This window comes from Danio aesculapii, chromosome 4 (assembly GCF_903798145.1).
Source record: "Danio aesculapii chromosome 4, fDanAes4.1, whole genome shotgun sequence".
Lineage (NCBI taxonomy): Eukaryota > Metazoa > Chordata > Actinopteri > Cypriniformes > Danionidae > Danio > Danio aesculapii.
Genome location: NC_079438.1, coordinates 37,290,626 through 37,308,651, shown reverse-complemented (window position 1 = coordinate 37,308,651; position 18,026 = coordinate 37,290,626). Strand labels below are relative to the sequence as shown.

Genomic DNA, 18,026 nt, shown 5'->3' with positions numbered 1-18,026 from the left:
AAAAACTACTCTGTGGACATGGTCCCTAATTTTCACAACAAACTAAAGACATAGTCTAAGATTTGTGTATGAAATAGGGTTACACGTTATTGGCAAAAACTGACATATTTTGTGAATATTTTGTATTTCTACGATATATTTTGCGATTTGAATATAATTTCCTGAGATACTTTAAATATTTTTAAAATTTCTAATTTTTCGAATTTCAAATTTTACGTTGATCGGGTGTGTATGTGCATAACATAAAAGAAGTTACAAGCATCAATTAATACATTAGAACAAACATACACATACAAATGAAATAGACAGAACTTTATTTTTTCTAAAGAGACTAACGGTATTGAGGTACAGCAATAAAATGATGTAATGTAAAATAACACACTGTATACAGTATAGCTAACATTTAAAGTGGATCAAAACCAACTCAAAAATCAAAGTTGTCCTAAAACTATTTTAAACTATTCTAAACCTTTTTGTTACAGATGTTGACTACTGTCTTTGTTGGAAAAAAACAAAACAATTAAAGCTAGAAATGGGAGTCCATCCAGCATCCATCAGCTAGAAATGTGATAGTTTCTTATGCCCAAATGATTTAAATTATAATCCCAACTTAACATTGCAGATGTTGCGATATCGATGCTGAAATTATATATTGTGCAGCCCTAATATGTAAATATATGTAAATAATAAAAGATGCAGACTGCTCTGCATGTTAGCTTGCTTCTTTTCCTCAAGTGCACGATCTGTTCTAATGTCATAATAAGAAGAATATGCTTATGCTTATAAGAGCTGACTATGCTGAGGTCAAGAGCTGCAGCTCCAACCACAAAAGTTTGGAATCTTCAAAAAACTGTAGGAATGTTGCTTGTATATTTTCCCCTCTTGTTTATCATATAGTCGGTCACGAACCTCCTCATACTGTTTCAAAACAAGCACATGATTAAACAAGCTCAGCCCACTACTGACAGAAAGCACAGCTGTGGTGTCACACCAAAAGCAAGCATATAATCACCCTGGTAATAATTAATTAAATAGACAAAGCAATTAACATAATGGCTTTCTTTTCTTGTCCTGCATTAGACTGAACACGCACACAAACACCCCTGAAAGGGAAAATGCCTTTGCACTTGGAAAATTCTGTAGTGAATAATATTGTATCCTCTGTGATCATCGTTTAAATTAATGATTAATAAATTGATCCATGTGATTAATAGTGTAAAAAAACAGTGATTGAAAGGTGTCTCTGGCACAGCATTTTTTTTTTTATAAAAGGCACCTAGGTTACCCCTTTTTCCAGATTTAATATAAGTCTTTTGTGTCTCCAGAATGTGTCTGTAAAGTTTCAGCTCAAAACACCCATCAGATTTTTTATTATACCTTTTATAAGTTTCTATTTTATAGCTCTGATCAGCAGGTAGCGGTTTCTGTGTACTGCGCCTTTAAGGCTAGTCCTTCACGCCCACCATTTCCACATGCCTGTCAGTGTGCCGCCCTCAGTTACGTCAGACAACAGTTAGACATGATGGAAGAAGATCTCATGTAGTGTTAAGAGAAATACTACAGTAAGAACTTTCCTAATGAATATTTTATGCATTCGTTGTGGAGTTGCAACGATGAGTCAAACACAATGTCGTTACAAAGTTCACGCACACACACAGATATGCACACACACACAGCGCGCACACGCACAAACACAGACAGTGCGCGCATATGTGACAGAATATGTGACAGGATATGCTTAGTTTTGTTTCCCTAAGTTTTGTTGCAGAGAATGTTTCATGAACTCATCAGTGCTCAGTTAATTTTTCACTCTCATCTGTTTAACTTTGCGTGTAAGCTGCATGCACCTCAAAACCATACACAACAGCGATGTCCAAAATTAGAGGGTAGTTCACCCAAAAATGAAATGTCTTCTGTCATTTACTCACATTTGACTTGTTCCAAAACAGTTTGAGATTTTTGGTTGCGTTGAACGCTGAAGAAGATATTTGAAGAATGTTGGAAACCTGTAACCATTGACTTCCATGGTATTTGTCTTTTCTACTATGGATGTCAACAGCTATGTTTCCATACAAACTAAATGTATGTGGAACTGGAATATCACATAAAATATTTATGAATAAAGAACTGTTTCCATCCAAAAAGTTAAAGAGAACAAAATTGTAACTTTCTGATAAACTGGTGACAAATAACACAAATAAAATAGGAATTTGCTGTGGTAGGAGAAGCCACTGTGGGCCTTTTTTTCTTATGTATGTGCATCTCAGAAGATGAAGATGAATAGCAATGAATGCACAGTGGCTTTTAAAGACTCCCACTTTGGCGAGCATAGCCACTCAAGAAGGTTCTGGGAACTACTTTGATGACTGACTTTAGCTGAGAGAGTTTAGAATTAACAAAACAACAGTTCAGTCTTTTTTTTACAATGTGGTCAGAGAGCTGGTTTGATCATTATTAATGCTGTCCCATCACAATCTATTTTTGATATTACATTATCTGACCAAAATTACTTTTTTGATGTGTGGCATTTATTTGTTGAAAGTGAATTCATTATAGTTTATGCAATTTTTTCTGTCTTATCAGATAAAAAGTTTAGGTTTATGCATAAGTTCAAAATGTATGTTCATTTTGGCGTTTACATTAAACATATTATATGCAATATTCATCAATACGCATAAAAATAGGTGGAAGGAAAAAAGCTAATGCTTACAGGTTTTCAGCGTTCTTCAAAATATCTTCTTTTGTGCTCAACAAAACAAAACAAAAAAAACTTTGGAACAAGTCAAGGGTGAATAAATTATGCTATTTTTCGATTTGGGGTGAACTATCTCTTTGATCAACCATCAATAAGGTATATTTACAGTAAGTCAGTAAGAGGTAAATTTAGAGTTGTGTACTAGTGCAGTTCTGCTTGTGCAGCTTAGAAACTGTGGAAGTACAAATCCTAAAGTGAAGATGTTCCCATTTAGACTTCAGTTGCCCGGGTCAATCTCATCCTCTGAATAATTGCATTTCTGCGAGTTCACAGAAGGAGCGGAGTAAAACAGGCACCAGACACCACTATCTCTGCTTGACAGACACACTTCTATCATCACAACCTCAACACAAATCTGTCACTAACGTCAAGCAGAGTTCATGCCAAATTCATCTTCAGTTTGTATCTAACACTTCCTTTGCTGCTCTGCAATAGAAATAAGAATTAATATAAATGATTAAAGAGAACTAAGCAAGGAAGCAAACTCATTTGAAGGATTACATAAAAAAATAATTGGGAAAGATATTTAGTGCAATTCAAATACAATTAAGACATGTTTGGAGGACATGTTATGTCCTGTTATGGCTTCAGCTTCTTCTTGATTTGTCATGTGGACACATCACTTTTTTCTTTCTTTTTTTGTAAATGTAACAAAATAGCAGCCTGGACATGTTCTTAAACATTTCCCTTTTCTCTTCATTTATGACAGAATTTTTATATTAAATTCACTGTAAAAACACAATCTCTTCATGTTGTCCCATACGCAAACTGTTAACTTAAAGTACAAATGAAATCAAAACTAACCATTTATTAAAACTTACCATGATTTTGTTGGCTCCCATTGCTAATTTTGTGGTGAACAATTCATTTGTGCATGTCATTAATAAAAGGTTTGCCCTTGTAATCTTTAATTCAAATCTGAAAATGCACCTCCAGTTTGTTTTTAGTTAAATTGTCAGATTATGTCTGTCTTAGGCATGTCTTAAGTATGTTAACCATGTCCCTCTATTTCTCTAGGAAGATCTGTTTCTCTAGGAACTGCGTCACAATACAAAATGAAAAAAAAGTGGAAAAAAAACGATCCCAGCTTCCAGATCATGCCGAATTTAATGGTTTTTACAATTTTAAGTATATTTGATTGTAAATTAGGTAATTTGTCCCCCCAAAAACATAGGAATTGTGTTGTTTCAACTCATTTTAAATAAGTAATTTGAACAAGCAACAGCAAAAGTCATTTTTAAAGTGTTAAACTACTCCTATCACTGAAATATGAGGATATATATTTACACCATGTGTTCTGAATATAATGTGCTAAACCAAAAGCCAAACGCAGGTCTCACCTCTCTAATGGCCGTGCAGAACTCACTCTGTAGGACTTTCTTCAGGGACTGCAGTTTGTGACCCGGGACGTCACCCGAGTCCTGTAATTTCTCCAGCAGCTCAATCGCTCTGGCCACATCTGAGATGGAAAGAGAGAGAAAGAAAACACAGATGTGTTGAGAACCTGAGGGCCTGTGTTTCAGAACGAGGCCAAAGTTTGCAGTAAAGGGCAGAGGGATGGCGGAGCTGCAGCGAATCGATTGCTGGAATAATGGAAATAGACTTTCTGAAGGCCAGAGGGGCCACTGAAAGCAATCAGTGCTCTCTTTACATGAAGCAAAAGGCACATCACACTGGCTGTACCCCCTCTGTTCTGCAGACCTACAGGACACTCATTCACTGGGGGTCCCGTCATGGCGTGTTTCGGCCAGAATATATGTGTCTTTCGCTGTCTGGGTCTCTGTGGTCCAGTCTGTAATCAAGACACATCAGGGTGGTGTAATATACTTGGAAAGAGCCATCAGTTCTCATTCATGTCAAGGGCAGATGGTAGAGTGTGAAAACACAGACTTATTAGAGAGATACTGCGTGTTCTAGTCATTTTGTAGTAGTTGCTTGCAGGGGTGTAAAATACTTCATTAGTGTATGTACTTTGAGTATTTTTTTGGAAGATTTGTGTGTACTTGCAGTTTAAACAGACTATTTATACAATGTAAATGTTGTGAATAGTGTTCAGTGTTTTTTGTTCATTACATGCCATAAATCCACACTGAATCGTCAGGAGCCACGGGTATTAATTTGGTCTCAAACTTAGTTGTCGACTTGCATTTTATGAATCACCAAAAGCCGCAAATTAAATTAAAATCAAAAGTATGATTTGTTGAAGAAAAATAACCTACAACCTGATTGTGAGGAACTCATAGAAATCTGATACATGAAAATATATGCAAATGACATTTGATATACAAGTTCATATTTGGATTTCATATATATGCAACATATGTCATATGTGCAACCCAAAAATATTGAGAAAAAAGTCTGTTAATTTTTTTTGACCATTTGAATTTCAAATATGTGTAAGTTCAAATAAATTAGATATATATGTTTGTATATGTTTATATATGGCCATATATGAGCACATATATAAAATTATAGCTAATTTATTTAAATATTTATGTACATATTTGTAATTCCAAATACAAATAGGACATTTTTTGAAATAATTATATATATATTTAATATATAATAAATAATAATTATATATTTTGCATATATGACATGTTTTTTATATGTGAAATCCAAAAATTAACTTGTATATAATGTTTATGCAATGTAACACATTGCCATATATCAGATTTCTGTGGAAATAAACACAAAGGCCACTTTGTGTTAAACCATGTCTTTAAAAGGAACTTGGAGTCAGTGGAGAAAGAAACAGGAGCTTTTGCAAAAAACAAGATGCAGTGCAGTACAACTTTAAAAATCAGAGACAACTTGAACACTTTATTCTTAGAATGCTGTGTCATGTGCGAGACACTGTAAAAAATGCAAGAAGCTAACGCAGCTGTCAAACAAGTGAGTCTAAGCACATATTTAGCTAGAAATAAAATGGAAAACAGTGCTTTTAGATAAATGCGATTCTTTTGTTGTTGTAGTTCTTGTCCCCATTATGGTCTATTAAAGCATGTACCAGAATAATGGTTAAATGGTTAAAACTAATAAGCTTTACCCTGGAAAGCGATGATAAGCTGTCTTATTTATTGCATGTCATGATTTTGCCAAGTAGGATGCAATCCTAGATTAACATCTATGTTGATCCTGGAGCATCATTTTTGTTTGAAAATGTAATCCATAGCTATTCCCTACCCCTAATCCTAACCATTACTGTAAATTATTCCTCAAATCAGAGAGGAATAATAGTAGGATTTCATGCAGAAGTGTATAAACCTAACCTAAGCCTAAACTTAACATAAACAGTAAACCTATCCCTTAATTCTGATTGGCTGACTGGAATGTTGGTCCAGGATCAACGTAGATGTTATTCCAGGAACATGTCCTACGTGGTGAAAGCAGGTTGGCGCTTATTTATTAGTGAGGTTGACTAGTTTTTCTGGATTTAGCTTTCATTTTCTTGAAGCAGTGGTTTATAGGTGATGTGCCCTCAACAGCTATCAAAGTATCAACTTTATATGAAATCTGCCACATCTGACAGATGCCTGTTCAGTTTCTGATGCACAGACACTACGCAAGTCCTGACAACAAAACAAATGGAGCAAAATGAACTTTCTTTATGGTGCAGCCTGTTTAAATACAATGACAGTATGTCAGTATGTCCAAAACCATAGTATTTGAAAAACAGTAGGTGAAACCCGGATAACCTGCTACTTGATGGCAAGAATATGAGCTGTGCATCCAGTGGATATTATACTCTCAATTTGCATACTATCTATCCTAAATAGTATTCCAAAGTTGCACAGATGGTCTACTATTTCCAGTAGAAATTCGAAGTGCAAATCGGTGTATACTGTAACCACTAATGTTGGACTTGAACTCGGTTAAAACTACAAACACAGGTTTACAAACTACAAATATTACAGAAATGTGAAACCAATGGTTAATTAATAATAGTAATATTATTAATAATAATAATAATAATAATAATAATAATAATAATAATACATTTGATTTAAAGTGCCTTTCAAAAAACCCAAGGTCACTGTATAACATATGAAGAGTTCAGATGCATAAACCTCTATTTGCTGTCAGAAATTTTCTTCTTAAATGAGCATTTTTATCAGGCTCCTTTGTGTAGGCTCCGTAATTTCACTTCTATGGCAAAGATTAAGTTCTTTTCATTGTCTTCAAAGTGAAATAACTCAACATAAACAAAGGAGGCTGAGAATAATACTCATATTTGATGGAAATTTCAGACGACACTTAAAGGTTTTTGCATCTGAAGTCTTCATATATACACAATTCTATAGTTAAAAAATAAACCGACAGTATAAAAATAGAGAAGATGATCAAAAACATGGTACAGAATGTAGTATGTAGTTATAAAGAGTAGATTATTTTGAACAGATGAGTCTTAAGTCTGGATTTGAACAGAGGGAGAGAGTCAATGTTGCGGATGTCAGGGGGAAGAGAATTCCAGAGTTTGGGAGTAGAGCGACTAAAAGCTATGCTCCCCATTGTGTTGAGATGGGCAGAGGGAACAGAGAGGTGATAGGGAGGAGAACAGACAAATAAGGTGTTGCGAAGTTATTGAGGGCCTTGAATGTATGCAGGGGGATTTTACATTCGACTTTGGGTTGGATGGGAAGCCAGTGCACATATTGTAAAATGGGGGTGATATTGTGAAAAGGAGTTTTGGTGATGATGCGGGCAGCTGAGTTCTGGACTAGTTGAATATTATGGAGGGATTTCTGTGGAAGACCATAAAGGAGAGAATTGCAATAATCAGTGTGTGAGGTGACGAGGCTACATACAAGGATAGAGGCGGAGTGATGGGTGAGAGAGGAGCGGAGATGATTCATATTACGGAGATGACTATATGCAGACTCATTCATTTATTTTCTTTTTGTCTTAGTCCCTTTATTAATCTGGGGTTGCCAGAATGAACCACCAACTTATCCAGCATATGTTTTACGCAGCGGATGCCCTTCCAGCTGCAACCCATCACTGGGAAACATCCATACACACTCAATCACACACATACACTATGGACAATTTAGCCTACCCAATTCACTTATACTACATGTGTTTGGGGGAAACCGGAGCACCCGGAGGAAACCCACATGAACACGAGGAGAACATGCAAACTCCACACAGAAATGCCAACTGACCTAGCCGGGGCTTGAACCAGCGACCTTCTTGCTGTGAGGCGATAGTGCTATCCACTGCATCACCGTGCTGCCCCACATATGCAGACTTTGTTTTATTATTGATATGAGAATAGAAAGAAAGTGAAAGTTGGGTGTCGAGGAGATAGATTAAGAAGAGGGTCCCAGGACTGAGCCCTGGGGAGCACCTGTGGTAACTGGGGAGGGCTGTGACCTATACTTTTGAGTTGAATAAACTGAGTGCGCCCAGAAAGATATGAGTGACACCAGTCAAGGGGGTGTGAGTGATACCAATGGAAGTTAATCTGTTGAGATGGATGGAGTGAGATATTGTATCAAAGGCTGCACTCAGAACGAGTAGGATGAGAATATTGATGGATCCAGAATCAGTTGCCATAAGGAGATCATTTGTGATTTTGAGGAGTGCAGTTTCTGTGTTGTGACTTGACATGAAACCAGACTGAATTTATACATAAATGTTAATATGTGTGAGATGGGAGTGGAGTTGGGTAGCAACAACTTTTTAAAGAATTTTGGTAGGGGTAAGGGTAAGTTAGAAAGGGGGTGAAAGATATTAAAATTATTGGAATCCTGACCAGGTATTTTCAGAATAGGGGTGACAGCTGCAGTTTTGAAATGAGAAGGGGCAATTCCAGAGTGAGGAGTGGATAATTTACGATATGAGAAGAGATGAAAGGCAGGATTTCCTGTGGGAATGGGATCGAGCTGACATGTGGAGGATTTTGATTTCAACATAAGGTCTAGTTTGACACTTTGGTAAAGATGTTTGAATGATTGTTAATTAATATCAAATCTAATTGAAAATTTCCAATATGGTAGGAAAGGAAATATGAAAAAATGTAAATGATGTGACAAGATGATTGACAGCAGGGCACGTAACTAAGCAGAACAATACAGTACAAAAGTAGTATGTCCCAAAATTTTTACTTCTTGCACTCAAAAGTATGTACATTTCTTCAACAATGTAAATACTTTTAAAACGAAGTGAGACTAGGTAAATTGCAATGTGTTTATGAAAAGGAGTGAAGCAATGCAACTGATGTGAATAGGTCATGTTTTAAAGACAACAAGGCAGATGTAGTATGTCCAAATTCCATTCATACTACTCATACAACGCAGTATGTAATTGTATCCAAATGTAGTATACAATTTTGTATGCAGCTCTTTTTTTATTCTTCAGTAGGAAACCAGTCTTGAAGCAGTTTGTTATAGGGACGCTTTGATCAATCGGCTAGAGATTAGTATCGGCCAATAATCACATTTTATGACTCGATAGGTACTCGCCAATCTGGTGTTTGTTTACAATTTTACAACACAGCAGATAAAACATACAGTTGAAGCCAGAATTATTAGCCCCCCTGAATTATTAGCCCTTGTTTATTTTTTTCCCCAATTTCTATTTAACGGAGAACAGATTTTTCAACACATTTCTAAACATGATAGTTTTAATATCTCATTTCTAATAACTGATTTATTTTATATTTGCCATGATGACAGTAAATAATGTTTGACTAGATGTTTTTCTAGTTAACTAGGCAGGTTAGGGTAATTAGGCAAGTTATTGTATAACGTTGGTTTGTTCTGCAGACCATCGAAAAAAAATTGCTTAAAGGGGCTAATAATTTTGACCCTAAAATGGTTCATAAAAAATTAAAAACTGCTTTTATTTTATCTGAAATAAAACAAAAAAGACTTTCTCCAGAAGAAAAAATATTATCAGATATACTGTGAAAATTTCCTTGCTCTGTTAAACATCATTCGGGAAATATTAAAAAAGAAAAAAACAATTCAACTGTATATACAGATGTGGTGTGACCTCTGTTATACAGTTTATTGGCACGACTTATGCAGGGGAAAGTCTCTTTGTTGCGACCATTGTATATCCAGTGTTTTGAGCTGCTGTGACTAGTGTCTCCTCCAACCGTACGACCTCTGCAGGAAGCTCTTTGAGTCTCCCGCATATTCATAGCTGCTCTGTGAGACCCGAAATCAGATCATGAAAGGCACATCGATGTTCTAAGCATAACAGTTAGGTTAAATGAATAGATATAACTTTTTGTAAAATACTTATTGCAATAAACAGAAGTTTATAGGCCTATTTTCTTTTAGTAAAAAAAAATCATACATTTATAGGTGTGCATTTTAATTTCTCCAAACTTTTTCTTCAGTGAGACTTGTCAAATGATTATTCCATCATTTGCAATGTTTTTAAATTGCATTGGGAATTATTTTTCTTATCAATTATTTTATCTGTTTTATCTATTTTGTTCTGTAAAGCTTCTTCTGACATGTTTAAAGGTTATATGCAACATTCCTTATTTAATCTCTTAGGTAAGGCGAGATCTCCACTTAAGTATTAAGTATATTATTACTTAAGGAAGGAAAATGTGCTTTATGCATTATTGTGAAGCATTAGAAACGGTACTCTGTGTCGGTCGATTACGATGACAAGGAATCGCCACTCTGTATTGGCCTCTAAAATTATTATCGGAGCATCCATAGTTTGTAATATAGGTTTACTACAAGCTTTTGTTTACTTATATAAACAAAGACTGCATGATAATCACAACTAAGGTTTTGATGAACAATACACCATGTGTCCTCCCTCTCCATTGTAAACAAACTCAGGACTGTTTGTTGGGGCTGTGAATTAAAGGTAATAATATTATAAATAATGCTTCTTGTTTTTGCTTCATAAAACTTCAGTGTATTTTCTGTGTTTTGCCTGAATGTTTTTTCTTCTCAAAGTGCCAATGACTTGCATTTAATGAATCACCAAGGACCACATTTTTATTAAAGCATCACCTTTGAATAAAATCAACCACCTTTGATAATAAATTAGAGATAATTACAGTGAAATCAATTGTAAATTGACTTCAAAAGCCTCAGCTATTAAGTATAATCTGTTTTTGTGAGGACTAGCATATTTATCTGTTGAAAATCTGCCCGTTTTCCTGTTCAAATGAGTTTTTTTTGGTTTGTTTATTTTAAAAGGAGGATTAAAAAAATGTGTAGTTTTACAAATCCGTATCGCTAAATATCACAGTCTTACCGATGGTTGAGCCTCTGGTCACATTTAGAGCTTTGTAGGGCTCGCGGTGATTTGTTTTCATGTGAAGGCAAGCATGTGGCTAATTGTGCTCATTCATCTTTGGCCCGTGAAAAATTACAGCCATTTCACGTAATGTGCAACTGTTTGGGGTGAAAAATGAGAAAAATCCTCCAAAACTCGGTCTCAGAAATTGACATAAACGAGGGTCTTTATGTCCCATATTAGCCTACATTAGATAATAACTTTGTTCGAACACCGATAGCAAAGCAAAGCGGGCCAGACACTGACAGGAACTAATAAAGGCAAACCCAGCGAGACTGGAAGAACAGACACAAAAGCTATTACAGCCTGTGGGCTCGTGGGATGACAACAGATGCAACGTTCTGAGCAAAATCTCTTGCAGTTTGAGAGGCTTTCTGTCAGTCATATCGAGAGGAGACTTACAACCTTTTGCTCTAATCTTCCAACCCCAAATGGGCGGTTTTGGAACATTTTTCATTAATATGTCACATCGCACTGAATTTGAAAGCTTTCGTGATAAAACGATGGATCCAAATTAAAGCTCTTCTGTTATTAAACGAGCTTAGATTCTATCGAAAAGTGACAGCTAGATCCATAACGGAGCAGAGTCCTGGCATGTCCCACTTGGCTCTGGCACAGAGCTGTCAGAAAAATGTCAGTATGATATTAATCACTCTGTTGCCAACACACGTCAGTAGAAATTGATCACTGATGCTATTTGGTGAAAAATTTATATAGGCGAGGGCATAAATTGTGATTGTTGTATTGTGTAACATTTGATAGTGCATTAGCTAGCAATTGTGGCAATTATGTGCAATATATACCCTATAATTTGAGACGTTTTTAATGCAATAAGAAACGAATTATAATTTTCAGATTTTTTTTTTCCATTTATTTAATTGACAAAAAAATAAATAAATTCTAGTGTTTAAATTAAACAAATTAATTGCGTTCTGGAAATATTAACAGATTTAAATTTTGATGCATGCAACGCAATCCAAAATAACTGTTTAACACAGTATCACATCAACTTTTCTTTTAAACTATGCTTCCCAATCTGCCTTAATACAAAAATCCAGACGTTCAACTGTCATTGGTCATCATTATCTGTTTCTTCTTTTCATACATTTTCAACAGGTCACAGATCTGGACTGCAGGAAGGCCAATAAAGCACATCCATTCTGTGTCTTCAAAACTGTGCTGTTGTAGCACATGCAGAATAAGACTTGATCTTATCTGCTTTCTTAAGTCGTGATGTATGGAGTACTGTTTCCGAGTCCAAGAAGCTACTCATTTGAATTGAGACAATATTTGTTTATGGTCAGTAAGTAAGTCATATCACACATTAAAATGAATTTGATATAAAATCATTATGTACACAACAGTCTTTGGACTTGCTGCATCACAGACACCAATATTTTAACAATTTATAAAAAATTAATCACTTTCTTGCCATCGTATATTAGGCATGGATATATATTGTGATCGTGATTTTCGAAAGTATTACTGTGCTTTTTTTGTAACCGTTTATTATTACCATTTGTTGAGTCTCCCCATACAGTTTGATAGAGCGATTGGACCTGGAAGCATCTTCGCGTGACGTCACACTTAACAAGAGGATAACCACTGACTTACCATGAAAGACGTCATTGTGATGGCAGTATTTGGCTCTGTATTCTGTCTATATAGAGTATACCTCCATAACAATGGCTGTGAGGTGACAGTGCTAACCACTGAGCCACCGTTGCAGTGTTTAATCTGTAATTTTTTATCTGTTTTTTCAAGCAGTGCAAGCTGAGGCGCAAATATGGAGCACATTTATCTTAGGGTTCCTGCCTTGCTTTAACATGTTAGTTGGTGAAAGACTTGAATTGTTTGTGATTTTGCATTGATGAATAAGTTGTAGACATGACTGTATTTTCAGTAGTTATGGGAAGTTCGGATCATTTTAGTGACTCATTGAGGGGAACAAATCATTTTTCGAGTCATTTTGTTCAATCTGCCAGAATATTATTAAAATGTTACAAGTTGCTTACAAACACATCCACAAAAGGTTGATCACACTACACACAAGTCAGAACAAGAATGCTATAAAAAAAAAAAGAAAATCATTTGCTCAGCTCACCTCTTCATGTCTTCAATTATGAGTGGTTCGTTCTCGTGACACTGGCAATCAGACAAAATCTTAACCAGTGAACACAGTGTGAGCCGGAAGAATGCAAGATTAGTTCACATTTTGAGTCTTCTGGTTTTTGAGTTGTTCGTTTATCATGTGACCACATGGAAAGAGATCACTGAAAGACTCAAAAGATGAACAGATCAAGTCCTTTTTCCGGCTCTAAATGCATATAATTGACTTCTGTCTTTCAAGTTATGAATGAACAACTCAAACCAAATAGAAGACTCAAATGAACGCAACCACCTGCACAAATATGTGCATGAGCGGATGAACAAATCACTCCCTGTGAGGACTCGTCGTTCCCGAGTCACATTGAAGATTCGTTCAAAATGAACAAATCGTTCAAGAACGATCCATCACTAATTTTCAATCACACATGACAAAAAGGAATTTAATTAGTAATGACGACATTTAAAATGCAGTAAATAATTAAACATTTCTTTATCTTCCATGGACCTTTTGTTACAAATACTGTGTTATTACATTTTCTACATTTTTGAGCCCAATCTCAAAACTGTCCAATGTTGTGACTGCCTCAAGCATAGTTCAATAAATTACAACCCTTATAAATTAAAAATAAAATCATCAATAAATACCACAGGCGTTATTTTACAAGTGGCTATTTCAATAAATGACAGTGCTTTTTTCATCCATATATTTCTAAAAACATAGGAATTTTATATATTTGGTCATTAAAATCATGTCATCTGGTGTGACACTACAGTATATGCACTGTAGCAACAGTAAATTTGTAATTGCATTGAAAACCTTTATTAGTTGATGGACCCCATTCAAGATATTGTGACTGTAGCCCCCTGTGAAGCTCATGATGTGCACCTGTTAAGTTTTTGTCTCTGACATCCCAATTTATTGAAAATATCTAACAAGTATTGTTGAAAAAATACAAATGCAATAGTGTTAATAAATTAAAATTGTTTTAAATGGGACCACCTGTTTGTCAACTATCCATATATACATACTGTATGTGCCAAGTATGCATACAGAATTTTTTTTATAAAAGTATTTTGTGAACCACCACCTCATATTTGACATCTGAATTATGCTGTGAAGGACTGCCTATAACCTTGCCATAAATAAACAGTACATAGATTTGAGAAGATATTTTAGCATCAAGTATTCAGTATTATCAGAGAGAAGGTTGTATTGATTTGTAACTGTCAGTGACTTTATGATCCGAAATATAAAATATTGGAGATGCATTTGTGAGATTAAAGCTTGGATGCACTTGCTCCAGTTGGTGTTCTCAATCTGGGAACCCACGTCTGCCAATATTTTGAATTTGGACCATTTCATCTGCTAGTTGTCAATATTACAAACTGCACCTTTAAAAGTATCTGAAAACATGACTAATAAATGAAAGGTGAGGAAGAAAATCTTTTTTGAGCTTTAAAGCAGCTTGAGTTCTGCCGAAGGATACTGGTTATGAAGGGCTTTGGGAATGAAGAGAAGAAGGTCATGAAAATGAGAGTGAGTGTGCAAACTTGCAGCAGAGTTTTGCATATACTGGATTTTGGATGATGTGCTATAAAAATGTGGTTGCAATAGATTCAAGATGCCATAAATATGTGAATTAAATTTTCAGCAGCAGAGAAGGAGAATGTTGGGCAGAGATAATTTTTATTCTGTCATGCCCGAAAATAGATTTATAGCTCAAATACATTTATTGCATCCTTTTTTGGTGCAGAACTTTTACATTTTATTTTACGCATATTTCTATCATTATTTTATTTAAATAATCTACCATTTGAGTTCATAAAAATATTCATGAAGGACATTGCATTGATTAAATGTGGCAGTAAAGACAAAAGTTTCTCATTTATGCTGAGTTTAATCTTCTATTTATTAAAACAATCCAGAGAAAATGTATCAAGGTTGTTTTTTTTAAACAAAAATATTAAAAAAAAATGTTTTACCAGTGATAATAATAAATTATCCAGCACTAAATCAGCATATTAGCGCGATATCTGAAGGATCATGTGACACTGAAGGCTGAATATAATGCATGATATAAAAAATGCTACTCTTTTAGAGGAATAAATAGCATTTTAGAATACATTTAAATACAAAACAGTTATTTTGAATCAGTAATATTAATAATAGTATTTTACAAAATTGCTGGTTTTACTAATTAATTGTAAATTCACATAGAACATGTACAGAAACTCAACTGTTGAAAAATAAAACTGGGGATTTTTTGCCTTTCTTTTGCAATATAAAGAAAAAGAGACAGGAAATAAAAGCAAAAGATGTGATTAGAAAAAGACCTTGAAATCACAGTCACCACAGATCTTGCTCAACAAAACCATGACATATTCATATTCATCCATTCAAAATGGTTGTGGTACATTTCTCATGGGTGCAGGCTTCACTCCGCAGTAAATTGATCAATTCTCTGGTATTAAAAGGCTTCCAGCCACCATTTCAATGGTGCACTGCCCAGTGGTTCAGCTGGTTAGAAGTGCCCTTTTCTCACAACTTTGAAGCGAATTTCTCACTTCCTCTCACTTCATCTTTCCTGTCCTCTTAAGAGCATTACAGGATGGACACATTTGCTCTAGAGATGCTATCTTCAAAGGCAGCATAAAAACGCATGACTTCTGTAACAGACTAACAGACATGTTGGTAGTGTGCTTATGATGCTTTAAGAGGTCTCTCTATAGATTTAGGGACAAAGCCATTGGCTCAGTGTTACACATACAATGTTTACAATGTATTTAGAGAGTATGCTCAGAAAAAGGTCCAAACTATTCCACCACAGTCTGCCAACTTTGAGATCTGTGGCCTTGCTGTTGTTGGAAAAAATAAAGTAATCTTTTTATTTACACCAGTTTACAGTCTAAATGAACACTACAGCCAGGGAAACCCAAGTTTTCCAAAGCAGATTGTCAGTTAATAAAGACTTTTCGTTCAATTCTTTACAGAATAATGTGTTTTTTACTTCATGCAGTGCATTCTTTATAAACAAATACATTAAATGTAGGCTCATTTTGGAAATACTTTGCCAACTTTGATGACACATGACTCATTTCACATGTTAAAGGTCATTGTACTATGAAACAATCCAGTATATTTCAGAACTCAAAACTTAGTCTCAAACAGCGTATATTGAAACCAATCTCCCCAAACACCAGGTTGTGAATGTGCCACTTTGTTATCTAACAGCATGGATTTCACAGAAGATGTTTTGTTGCATATAGGTGTGTTTTGGGCATAATGTGCATTAAATCAATCAGAGTCTCATCTTCCATTCCCTTTAAGAGGAGTTGTGGTCATACCATGGCCCATTTGCATGGCAAACTTTTTAAGCTTCATCAGCATGGAAATGGATCTGCTTGTGCACAAGGTTAGAGTAGACAACACCAATCTTTTAACATTAAATCATTGAATGTTTCACATGTAAAGATGTTTGTGTGCTTTGGTACATCCCTTTGTGTGTGATAGCAACATGCGCACGTTGATCCGCCTATAGTCTAGTCTCATATCACCAACGCAGTCCTTAAAAAAACTGTGCTATTGACTTTAAACCAGCTTAGAATGTGTCAATAGATCTGTCTTATCAGTTGCCTCAATAAAAAAAGCCACAAACCAATAATGCTCCTTAACACATCTCCTTGTCAGATCAGCATGCTCGTGGGCACACAAATGGGCAAAATGCATTTGCTAATTGCCTGACTATGTATGGTTTGCAAACTGTTTCACAACCAAATACAAGCGATAACTGATTAGAACAATGTGCAAAATGACATGTGAAGTTCTTGCTACACTTCAGAAGTAAATGTACACAATCTGTCACTGGGGTGGTACCGTTTCGAAAGGTATTAGTACCTAAAAAGTACAAAAGTATTACTTCTAAAATTTGTAGGTACTATTATATACTTTTAAGGTACCAATATGGACCAAAGTACAAATGTAAATCTTTTGTAAAAAGCTACCACCCCAGTGACAGCGTACCTTTATCTCTGAGAGTGTAGAGACACAAAACAATAACCCATTGTGGTAGCTACAGCTCATATAACACACCAAAAAGACATGGCCAAAGTTTTCCATACTTTCCTCCATTTCTTGGTCCAAAAAGTCAGTAAAGTCTTTCTCAGAATTGAATCCACCTGATACTGTGTTCTATAACTCCCCAAATTCCCAGCTGCGCTGTATCTGGCTCTCTCATTGGCTGTAGGTCATCGCCGATGTGTTTTCAGCCAGAATCTTTTTACACAGCAGATTATGTATATGCAAAAGTTCCAGATATTCAGTATGGCAAATAATTAAAGGGCGTTGGTGACGTGGTGATTCTCTCTGATTGTGTCTTTGATTATTCACAATGCGTGATTGTCACTCAAATGAACGACTCCCCGAGTTCCCCGCTGCGCTGTATCTCACTCTGTCATTGGCTATAGGTCATCAACCATGTGTTTTCAGCCAGAATTTTCTAACAGTATTTAAGTACAGAAATTGAATAATCACAATGCAAAAAAAAAAAAAAAGCTTTTCTTTGTTTTGTCTCGTTTCTAGTCTAAATATCGAAAAAATTCTTAGCTCAAGTAAAAATATTGTTTTGTTTTACACGTCAGAAGAATTAAGGCAAAAATAAGAGTTTTTCCCTAAAACAAGTAAAAGTATCTGCCAGTTGTGGAAGTAAAATATTCTTGTTTTCACTTTGAAATGTAGATAGTTTAACTAGAAACAAGACAAAAAGCTGAGAAAAAGTGAGAAATCTTTTTTTTTTGCATAAATTATATAAATTCCATATAAATACAGTGATTAAATACAATTCTGGAGCTCCTGCTCAACTATAATTCAGACTGTACTTTGCATAGT

The 18,026-nt window shown here is 35.2% G+C and overlaps 1 protein-coding gene across 2 annotated transcripts in view; it reads right to left on the bottom strand.

Annotated features, from left to right (window-relative positions):
- The window catches only part of lin7a (lin-7 homolog A (C. elegans)), a 106,071-nt gene that overhangs the window by 64,676 nt on the left and 23,369 nt on the right, over positions 1-18,026 (bottom strand). For both annotated transcript variants that reach the window (XM_056455579.1, XM_056455578.1), the window contains exon 2: positions 4,096-4,214. In XM_056455579.1, coding sequence (XP_056311554.1) covers positions 4,096-4,214 — 119 coding nt within the window. The remainder of the gene's footprint in view (positions 1-4,095; positions 4,215-18,026) is intronic.